General features: G+C 40.4%; 1 protein-coding gene and 1 long non-coding RNA gene across 2 annotated transcripts in view; one reads left to right on the plus strand and one right to left on the minus strand.

The window, feature by feature from the left end:
- notum1b (notum, palmitoleoyl-protein carboxylesterase b) overlaps nucleotides 1-6138 on the plus strand; it is a 20041-nt gene extending 13903 nt beyond the window's left edge. The window contains exons 7-11 of the mRNA XM_016544550.1: nucleotides 297-488; nucleotides 565-662; nucleotides 4161-4308; nucleotides 4637-4684; nucleotides 5124-6138. Coding sequence (XP_016400036.1) covers nucleotides 297-488; nucleotides 565-662; nucleotides 4161-4308; nucleotides 4637-4684; nucleotides 5124-5436 — 799 coding nt within the window. The 3' untranslated portion in view covers nucleotides 5437-6138. The remainder of the gene's footprint in view (nucleotides 1-296; nucleotides 489-564; nucleotides 663-4160; nucleotides 4309-4636; nucleotides 4685-5123) is intronic.
- Nucleotides 6139-7463: 1325 nt separating this feature from the next.
- Nucleotides 7464-8901, minus strand: LOC107733047 (uncharacterized). The gene is made up of 3 exons (XR_001638933.1): nucleotides 8768-8901; nucleotides 8590-8685; nucleotides 7464-7869 (listed from the first exon to the last, which is right to left on the minus strand). It is a non-coding gene; the product is annotated as an uncharacterized LOC107733047 (long non-coding RNA).
- Between the last annotated feature and the right edge of the window lie 1606 nt (nucleotides 8902-10507).

Below are 10507 nucleotides of genomic sequence, written 5' to 3' on the forward strand. Positions count from 1 at the left end.
GAGATGGACATTTTCACTGGAGGAAGTGTTATTATGGATTATGGACTCGTATTTGAGTTATTAACATCTTAATGCTGGATTAGTTTCAGCTTTTGTCTTCTCCAGATGTTAACTGATGGACTGGAGTGCTGTGGATTACTTGTGGATTATTGTGATGTTTTTATCAGCTGTTTGGACTCTCATTCTGACGGCACCCATTCACTGCAGAGCATCCATTGCTGAGACACTGATGCAGTGCTACATTTCTACAAATCTGACGAAGAAACACACTGATCTCGGCTGTGTTGTGTCTTCAGCGCCGGCGGTACCGGAGTGCTGCTGAATGTGGACCGTGTGTCGGAGCTGCTGGAGGATCTGGGTCTCGGTTCGGTTCAGGTTCGGGGTCTGGTGGACTCGGGCTGGTTTCTGGATCATAAACAGTACCGCTTCACCGACTGCATCGACACGATCAGCTGTGCTCCGACCGAGGCCATCAAGAGAGGAGTGCGGTGAGACACGCACACATTCACACGTGTTTATGCTGCTATACTGTATGTGGGACCGTGTTTTGTGTTTTGTGTTCAGATATTGGAACAGCGTGGTTCCGGAGCGCTGCAGTCGTGTGTATAACGGCGAGGACTGGAACTGCTTCTTTGGCTATAAGGTTCAGCCCACACTGAAGAGTATGTGACTCCACAGCACCTTCTAGTGTCTCAATCACCAACACACCACTGACACTTACTGATCACTAAACTACTACTAAAGCAATAAGCCCCAAGAAGGCCCACTCTGAAGGCCCCTTATCTGTTATAAATTCACTGTAAACCACGGCTTCACGGGGCTTATTGCTTTTATAAAACGGTTATTCCATATACGTAGTAAGATTTCACAAAATAAAACAGAGCAAATAAAGTGTAATGATATTAATAAAAACAATATTCTTCCACCAAACAATGTAGCTCCTCAGAAACAGTTGTGGTTGCAACAAAGTGGTTGCCGAGCAACACACAGAAGCTTCGAACGTGGCTCAGCCAATCAGAATCAAGGACCGGAACTATCCGTTTTATACAAATAATTTTACAGTAGTTAGTTATTTTAGTATTATTGATATACTATAATAGATTTTGTTAGCATTTTGAATTAGATTGTATTTTTATACTTCTCTTTTTATTTTAATTTCTGTTATTTTGTTGTATGTTTTTGTTATCTTATTTTAATGTCTATATATATTTTATATATTTCTTTATGTATGTCTTTATATATTTCAGATAAGGCTTATTTATTTTCAAGTAATAAACAAAACGTTTTTATATGGTTTTAGTTAACTGTAATAAACCTGAATAAAATAAATGTTAGAAGAAAAACCTTTTAGAAAACTTTTTTTTTTTTTTTTTAATTTTAGAAAATTAAAAACATTGCTTTGGAAGCTAACTGAAATAAATAAGTACTAAAATTACAAAAAGTAAAGTAAAAAAGTAAAACTTTATTATTAAAGTCAAAAAACAAAATTATTAAAACCTAAACTAAAATATAAAACAATTTTAAAACTGAATTTTTAAAAATAATTTATAATACTGCAATAGTATTACTGTCTTGAATCTGACATAAGGATGATGAGCATCTCTCTCTCTCTGTCTGTCTGTGTGTGTGTGTTTGTGTCTCTCGCCCGCTCTCTCTCTCTCTCTCTCTCTCTCTCTCTCTCTGTCTGTCTGTGTGTTTGTGTCTCTCGCCCGCTCTCTCTCTGTCTGTGTCTCTCGCCCGCTCTCTCTCTGTCTGTGTCTCTCGCCCGCTCTCTCTCTGTCTGTCTGTCTCTCGCCCGCGCTCTCTCTCTCTCTGTCTGTGTCTCTCGCCCGCTCTCTCTCTCTCTCTCTCTCTCTCTCTCTCTCTCTCTCTCTCTCTCTCTCTCTCTCTCTCTCTCTCTCTCTCTCTCTCTCTCTCTCTCTCTCTCTCTCTCTCTCTCTCTCTCTCTCTCTCTCTCTCTCTCTCTCTCTCTCTCTCTCTCTCTCTCTCTCTCTCTCTCTCTCTCTCTCTCTCTCTCTCTCTCTCTCTCTCTCTCTCTCTCTCTCTCTCTCTCTCTCTCTCTCTCTCTCTCTCTCTCTCTCTCTCTCTCTCTCTCTCTCTCTCTCTCTCTCTCTCTCTCTCTCTCTCTCTCTCTCTCTCTCTCTCTCTCTCTCTCTCTCTCTCTCTCTCTCTCTCTCTCTCTCTCTCTCTCTCTCTCTCTCTCTCTCTCTCTCTCTCTCTCTCTCTCTCTCTCTCTCTCTCTCTCTCTCTCTCTCTCTCTCTCTCTCTCTCTCTCTCTCTCTCTCTCTCTCTCTCTCTCTCTCTCTCTCTCTCTCTCTCTCTCTCTCTCTCTCTCTCTCTCTCTCTCTCTCTCTCTCTCTCTCTCTCTCTCTCTCTCTCTCTCTCTCTCTCTCTCTCTCTCTCTCTCTCTCTCTCTCTCTCTCTCTCTCTCTCTCTCTCTCTCTCTCTCTCTCTCTCTCTCTCTCTCTCTCTCTCTCTCTCTCTCTCTCTCTCTCTCTCTCTCTCTCTCTCTCTCTCTCTCTCTCTCTCTCTCTCTCTCTCTCTCTCTCTCTCTCTCTCTCTCTCTCTCTCTCTCTCTCTCTCTCTCTCTCTCTCTCTCTCTCTCTCTCTCTCTCTCTCTCTCTCTCTCTCTCTCTCTCTCTCTCTCTCTCTCTCTCTCTCTCTCTCTCTCTCTCTCTCTCTCTCTCTCTCTCTCTCTCTCTCTCTCTCTCTCTCTCTCTCTCTCTCTCTCTCTCTCTCTCTCTCTCTCTCTCTCTCTCTCTCTCTCTCTCTCTCTCTCTCTCTCTCTCTCTCTCTCTCTCTCTCTCTCTCTCTCTCTCTCTCTCTCTCTCTCTCTCTCTCTCTCTCTCTCTCTCTCTCTCTCTCTCTCTCTCTCTCTCTCTCTCTCTCTCTCTCTCTCTCTCTCTCTCTCTCTCTCTCTCTCTCTCTCTCTCTCTCTCTCTCTCTCTCTCTCTCTCTCTCTCTCTCTCTCTCTCTCTCTCTCTCTCTCTCTCTCTCTCTCTCTCTCTCTCTCTCTCTCTCTCTCTCTCTCTCTCTCTCTCTCTCTCTCTCTCTCTCTCTCTCTCTCTCTCTCTCTCTCTCTCTCTCTCTCTCTCTCTCTCTCTCTCTCTCTCTCTCTCTCTCTCTCTCTCTCTCTCTCTCTCTCTCTCTCTCTCTCTCTCTCTCTCTCTCTCTCTCTCTCTCTCTCTCTCTCTCTCTCTCTCTCTCTCTCTCTCTCTCTCTCTCTCTCTCTCTCTCTCTCTCTCTCTCTCTCTCTCTCTCTCTCTCTCTCTCTCTCTCTCTCTCTCTCTCTCTCTCTCTCTCTCTCTCTCTCTCTCTCTCTCTCTCTCTCTCTCTCTCTCTCTCTCTCTCTCTCTCTCTCTCTCTCTCTCTCTCTCTCTCTCTCTCTCTCTCTCTCTCTCTCTCTCTCTCTCTCTCTCTCTCTCTCTCTCTCTCTCTCTCTCTCTCTCTCTCTCTCTCTCTCTCTCTCTCTCTCTCTCTCTCTCTCTCTCTCTCTCTCTCTCTCTCTCTCTCTCTCTCTCTCTCTCTCTCTCTCTCTCTCTCTCTCTCTCTCTCTCTCTCTCTCTCTCTCTCTCTCTCTCTCTCTCTCTCTCTCTCTCTCTCTCTCTCTCTCTCTCTCTCTCTCTCTCTCTCTCTCTCTCTCTCTCTCTCTCTCTCTCTCTCTCTCTCTCTCTCTCTCTCTCTCTCTCTCTCTCTCTCTCTCTCTCTGTCTGTCTGTGTCTCTCGCCCGCTCTCTCTCTCTCTCTCTGTCTGTCTGTGTGTGTTTGTGCCTCTCGCCCGCTCTCTCTGTCTGTGTCTCTCGCCCGCTCTCTCTCTCTCTCTCTCTCTCTCTCTGTCTGTCTGTGTGTGTTTGTGTCTCTCGCCCGCTCTCGATCTGTTCCCACGGCTCTCGGCCCCGCCCTTCTCGTCACACACACCTAATACAATATAATAAAATATAATGCCAGTATCGGCTGCTCTTGTTAGGGGTCGCCACAGTAGATCATCTGCATACTGTATATACAACTGGACCAAACCAAAACAAAACAATAAGGGGACACCCATAAGGGGTCACTACAGTGGATCATTTGCAGAGTGTATTTGGCATGGAAATAAAATAAAATAAAATAAAAATTGCATTATACCATACGACTTTATACTTTTCTCTCTCTCTCTCTCAGGGCCGGTGTTTGTGGTTCAGTGGTTGTTCGATGAGGCTCAGCTGATGGTTGATAATGTCCATCTGACGGGTCAGCCGGTGCAGGAGGGTCAGTGGAGATACATCCAGAACCTGGGCAGCGAACTCAGAAACACCCTCAAAAACGTCCCGTAAGCATTTCAGCTGCACGAGTTCCTGAACTCCTGTCAGGTCTGTGGTTTTACCCCAACATCACGGATCTGATGACGTCTGTGAAACTGTCAAACTCATCTCTGATTGGCATTTGATCATTCTGATTGACAACAAATGTAAAAAACAATAACAAATTATTTTTTGTGCCTAATTGTCATGCAAATAATAATAATAATGGATTGGTCCTAAAAATAAGCTTAATTTGTTTATGCAAAATATTACTTATATATATATATATATAATTACTTAAAAATTCAACTTGATAACTCTAACTGATGTCTGGTTGGCCCTTGTTGTGATTGACAGGGCCATGTTCGCTCCCGCCTGTTTGTCTCATGAGATCATCACAAGAAGGTGAGTATGCACCGAGTATGTGTTCACTTGCTCTTTATCTCACTAGGCATGCTTAAAATGCAAAAAATAAACATTTCAGTTATGCATTATCATAATGAACAATTTTCCGGAGCAGCGGGGTGTTCTGTTGTTGGATGGGCGAGAGAGGGGCGGGGTCAGCAGAGCTCATTAGCATTTAAAGAGACATGCACCGAAACAGGTCGCTGTGAACAGAGCAGTTTTTGACAGGGTAAAAGGGGTGTTGTTTTACACTACCATTGAGAAATTTCAACCAAAGTATGTTATAGAATTTTCATTAAGACCCTAAAGAATCATATCAACTTGTGGAAAATGGGCATTTGAGGACACCTTTAGGAATCAGTGTACAGTACACATTATCCATGATGCAACTCTTCAGTTACTGTCTTCTGTATGCAGTAAGTCAGTCTTTTTCCTCCAGTTATTGGATGGACATCCACGTCAAAGGTACCTCACTTCCTCGAGCGCTGCAGTGCTGGGACCGCAGCCTCCGTCACCACGGCAACAGCAGCAGCATTCAGGCTCCGCCCCGGGGCTGCCCCCTTCACTTGATTGACAGCTGCCCGTGGCCCCACTGCAACCCCACCTGCCCCACCATCCGAGAGCAGCTGACGGGGCAAGAGATGACCGTCATCCAGTTCCTCACGCACCTGGGCTTCGACGTGCAGCGCGTGGCACAGCAGCAGGGCATGGAGCCCCACAAACTACTGGGCATGCTCAGTAACGGCACCTGACTGCGTTTGCTCCGGCTCCGTCCCAAATGGAGCAGCTGATGTGGATAGAATGACTGATGATCAGTGAGGGTGGCCATTTCTATAGCACCAAAAATGAGGATTCAGTGAAGCTAAAAATAATCCCAAATCTATAAGTACCGACAGAATTTTTCCATTGAGGGACAATATTACTTTTATAAGGGCAAGGTTTATAACCTTTTTTATAAAATTAGGCATTTAGTATATGTTTTATTCGTACTATTTTTAGAATATGGCAGAAATAGTAAGAGTTTCATGATAGTAGTACCTGGTTCCGAATACAGCAACTTGAGCCATTGAATCATTGACAACAGTTTTGTTGGAAAAAGCTGATTTGTTTGGGAATGGAGCAACTGCCTGGCTTTATGAATGAGTCATTGAATTATTGACTTAACTGATTCATTTAAAACGGCTGGTTCATTCAGCAACAAAGCAACTGACTGTCTTTATAAATGAGTCATTGAATCGTTGATTCAACCGATTCATTCAAAACGGCTGGTTCATTCGGCAATGAAGCAAGTGACTTGCTGAATTCAGAAACGCATACTAGTATACTACTCTTACTAATTTTAGGATATCTTTGCATGGCAGAAATAGTGAGAGTTGTATGTTAGTAGTACATGGTTCTGAATACAGCAACTGTCCTTATGAATGGATCATTGAATCAATAACACAACAATTCATTTAAAAAAAACACTTTTATGAATGAGTCACTGAATCATTGACTCAACTGATTCATTCAAAACAGCTGATTCATTTAGGAACAAAACAAGTGACTGACTCATTCATAAATACATTGATTCAACGAATTAGTTCAAAATGGCTGATTCGTTCAAGAAAACAGCAAGTGGCAGTCTTTATGAATGAGTCATTGAATCATTGATTCAACAGAGTCATTCAAAACAGTTGATTCATTCAGAAATGATGCAAGTGGCTATCTTCATGAATGAGTTATTGAAGCATACTCAACAGAGTTCTTTAAAATGGTTGATTCATTCAAGTACAAAGCAAGTGACAGTCTTTACGAATGAGTCATTGAATCATTGACTCAACTGAATCATTAAAAAAAGCTGAATAATTCAGGAACAAAACTCCACTGTGTTGAACAGAGATGCAATGGTTATGCTGTGATTCTGAGCTAGTTTTGTTGGTGGAATAGAGGAACTATATTGTGTCTAAAATGTATGTCTCTTGATATTAATTTATACAGCACATTTTTAAAAATTATTTATTAATTATATATCATCGTATACCAATGGCCATGCATTTACAAACTGGACCGTCTTGACCTTAAACCCAACATATAGCCACCCTATGAAGAGCTCAGGCCTCCATTTGGGACGGAGCCCATGTGTGATCACACAGGTACCATATTCTCCAGAATCAGGTTAACGGTGGCATCCTCTACTGGACACTCCATGGACTGCAACAACAACAGACACTTGTGTCTTTCTCTGCGGATGAAGGACGGGTCAAACTCTCTGATGCTTTTCACTTCAGCCCATAATAATGAAGCACTTTCACAACAACCTCACAAACAAATACTGGAAATCCAGATACCAAAATCAACAGACTACTCATCAGAGACACAAACACCTTATACACACGGACATCTGAACGCATCTCTCCACTAAGCTGACTGGATCACAGAATCTCACCAAACCCGTCGAGAACGTGTGTGTGTGTGTGTATATATATATATATATATACATGTATATTAAACAATGTTCTTGACAGGTTTCTTGACATTCACCTTCAGCCTTTCTATTGTGATTTGTAGAATATGTTCAAACGTAAGACAAACTTAAGCTACATTGTTATTTATTTTATGTAAATCATATTTATGAGTGTTTCTGAAAGTGATTTTGTGTAAAGTGTACATACCTGTTGAACATCGCCATTTCATTTGCATGCCTCCATAAAATATATTAATTATAATCATGGCCAAAAAAGTTTAAGTTTAATAATAAAAGTTTAATAATAATAATAAAAAAAAAAATCATATTTATTTAAAACTGTTTTTGTGAAAACAATATCACAGTACATTAAACAGAAGGTCCAGTTACTGAGGGCTGAGGAACAGTGAGTATGAAATATTTCACAGTAAAATTAAAAGCGTCTCAATATCAGAGACTGCATGAAAACACCATCACCAGTATAAAAGGTAATATTTCAACAGATTTAACCAGAATCCAACTAACCAAAGCTAGCAGTGCGAGTGTTTATTTACTCTGGTCTTCCTGTGAAGAGTGTGATTCTGGATTCTAGAAACACCCGTCTGATCTGAGCAGGATCATGAAGCTTCATGACACACTCTAGTGGTTTCTGTGAGAGATCCACATTCATCAGAGTTTCTGTTCAGGTCGTTTCTATGGCTCCATCAGTTCAAGAAGAGCGTCAGGAATAACTGGAATCCTGAAACCAGACGCAAATGGTATGAGTTAGTGATTTTGCACTGAATCAAAGATTCATGCACCAGGAGTCGCTTCAAAACTGGATTGTGACTCGAAATTGTAAGGTGTATTATTGAACGTGAGTGTATGAGTGAGTGTGTGAGTGAGTGTGAGTGTGAGTGTGTGTGCGTTTTTGTGACAAATGAGGACATAAATTTGTATAATGACAAGGGTATGACATAGGTATTACAAGGAGAAGGTGACTTTTCAGGACATTACCCCATGTCCCCACTTTTCAAAACGCTTATAAATCACACAGAATGGAGTGTATTGAAAATCTGAAATAGCACAAAGTTTCCTGTGAGGGATAGGTTTAGGGGTAGGGTTGGTGTAGAGCAATAGAATATACGGTCTGTACAGTAGAAAAACCATTACACCTATGGAGAGTCCCCACTTTTCACAAAAACAAACCTGTGTGTGTGTGTGTGCGCATTTTTGTGACAAATGAGGACATAAATGTGTATAATTGAGTGAGTGAGTGAGTGAGTGAGTGAGTGAGTGAGTGAGTGAGTGAGTGAGTGAGTGAGTGAGTGAGTGAGTGAGTGAGTGAGTGAGTGAGTGAGTGAGTGAGTGAGTGAGTGAGTGAGTGAGTGAGTGAGTGAGTGAGTGAGTGAGTGTGTGTGTGTGTGTGTGAGTGTGTGTGTGAGTATGAGTGTGAGTGTGTGTGTGTGTGAGTGTGTACCTCGCTGGCTCCTTTCACGCGGCGTGGCGTCACTCCTCGTTTCCGCTCATGGATGTCCTGCAGTCGTGTGATCAGGAACTTTTTATCCTGGCCCTCCTGAATCAACAGGAACAGGAAGTGATGTCATGCTACTGTCATATGATGATACAGTCACATATTCACATGATTCACATCTCACATTCTCAATCTGCTCCTGAAGCAGTTCGATGATCTTCCGCTGACCATCCACCACCTGACTGTGGAAGTAGATCACGATCCTGCACAAACACACACAACGCTCAGGAGAAACCCCACTGACGTCTCAGATCTGTCTCTTTTATATTACTGTTTTATGATTTCCATTGCTTTTTGGTTTCAGCTCACAGTTTAATTCTTAAAAGTGATTTGCTAATAGGTTTGAATCTCCTAAAGTACAGAGGGATTTTACAGTAGATAAAAAATAATTAATGACATTTATAAATATATTATGTGATTTGCCACAAAAAAATAAAAGTAAAATGAAATGTAAGCATAAAATAAATTAATAAACAAATAAATACATTTTATATGTAAAATTTAATAAACAAAACAATAACAGTGTTTCAACATACTGAGGGATTTAACATTAAATAAGAAATAAAAGAAACATGAAAAGTAAACAAATAAAAATAAATAATAAATAATAAATAAATACCCTTTCGCAAATTTGCAAGAAAGTAACAAAAGTAAAATTAAACGTACGTATGAATGAATGAATGTTGTAAAATTTCATGTAAACCTGTGTCTCCAAAAGTGCGTAGGGATTAAATATTAAATTAAATTAAATTAAAGTGTGAGTGTGTGTATGTGTGTGTGTGAGTGTGTGTATGTGTGAGTTTCTGTGTGTGTGTGTGTGTGTGTGTGTGAGAGAGATTGTGTGTGTGTGTGAGTGTGTGTGTGTGTGTTTCTGTGTGTGTGTGTGTGTGTGAGAGATTGTGTGTGTGTGTGAGTGTGTGTGTGAGTGTGTAAGTGTTTCTCTGTGTGTGTGTTTGTGTGTGTGTGAGAGTGTGTGTGTGAGTGTGTAAGTGTTTCTCTGTGTGTGTGTTTGTGTGTGTGTGAGAGTGTGTGTGTGAGTGTGTAAGTGTTTCTGTGTGTGTGTGTGTATGTGTGTGAGTGTGTATTGGTGTTTATGCTCAAAGCTTTGTCGTTCTGACCTACAAATCTCTTCATCTCTCCAGTCTTTCAAAAGCTGCTCAAATGTTAATGTTATTTTTAGCAGATGAACTGGGAGCTGCTCTGCTTCATGTTTATGTGCTTCAATATGAATTTGGACACTTAAATTACACTTATAAATATCTGAACATCACACACATTAGCCTACCTTTCAAAAGTTTGGGGTTGGTGAGATTTTTTTTTTTTTTGAAAAAAGAATCTCTTCTGCTCACCAAGACTGCATTTATTTGAACAAAAGTATAGTAAAATCTGTAAAAATGTGAAATATTATTACAATGTAAAACAGCTGTTTTCTATGTGAATATCTGTTAAACTGTAATGTATTTCTGAGATCAAAGCTGTATTTTCAGCATCATTACTCCAGTCTTCAGTGTCACATGATCTTCAGAAATAATAATAATATGCTGATTTATTAGAAACATTTCTGATTATTATCCATGTTGAAAACAGTTGTGCTGCACAATATTTTTGAGGAAACTGTGATACTTTTTTCCCCCCACAATTCCAATTCTTTGATGAATAGAAAGTTTAAAAGAACAGTATATATATATATATATAAGCACATTATAAAATTCATCAAACTGAACATAAGTCGAAAATATTAACTTAAAAATACTAAAAAAAACATATAAATATAAATGACAATAAAAAACATTAAGAAATACTATAATATTATATGATTTAATACTAGTTACTACTATTTTGTATATAATATAATTATAATTAA

The sequence above is a fragment of the Sinocyclocheilus rhinocerous genome, unplaced genomic scaffold (genome assembly GCF_001515625.1).
Source record: "Sinocyclocheilus rhinocerous isolate Xijiao unplaced genomic scaffold, SAMN03320098_v1.1 scaffold2235, whole genome shotgun sequence".
Classification (NCBI taxonomy): domain Eukaryota; kingdom Metazoa; phylum Chordata; class Actinopteri; order Cypriniformes; family Cyprinidae; genus Sinocyclocheilus; species Sinocyclocheilus rhinocerous.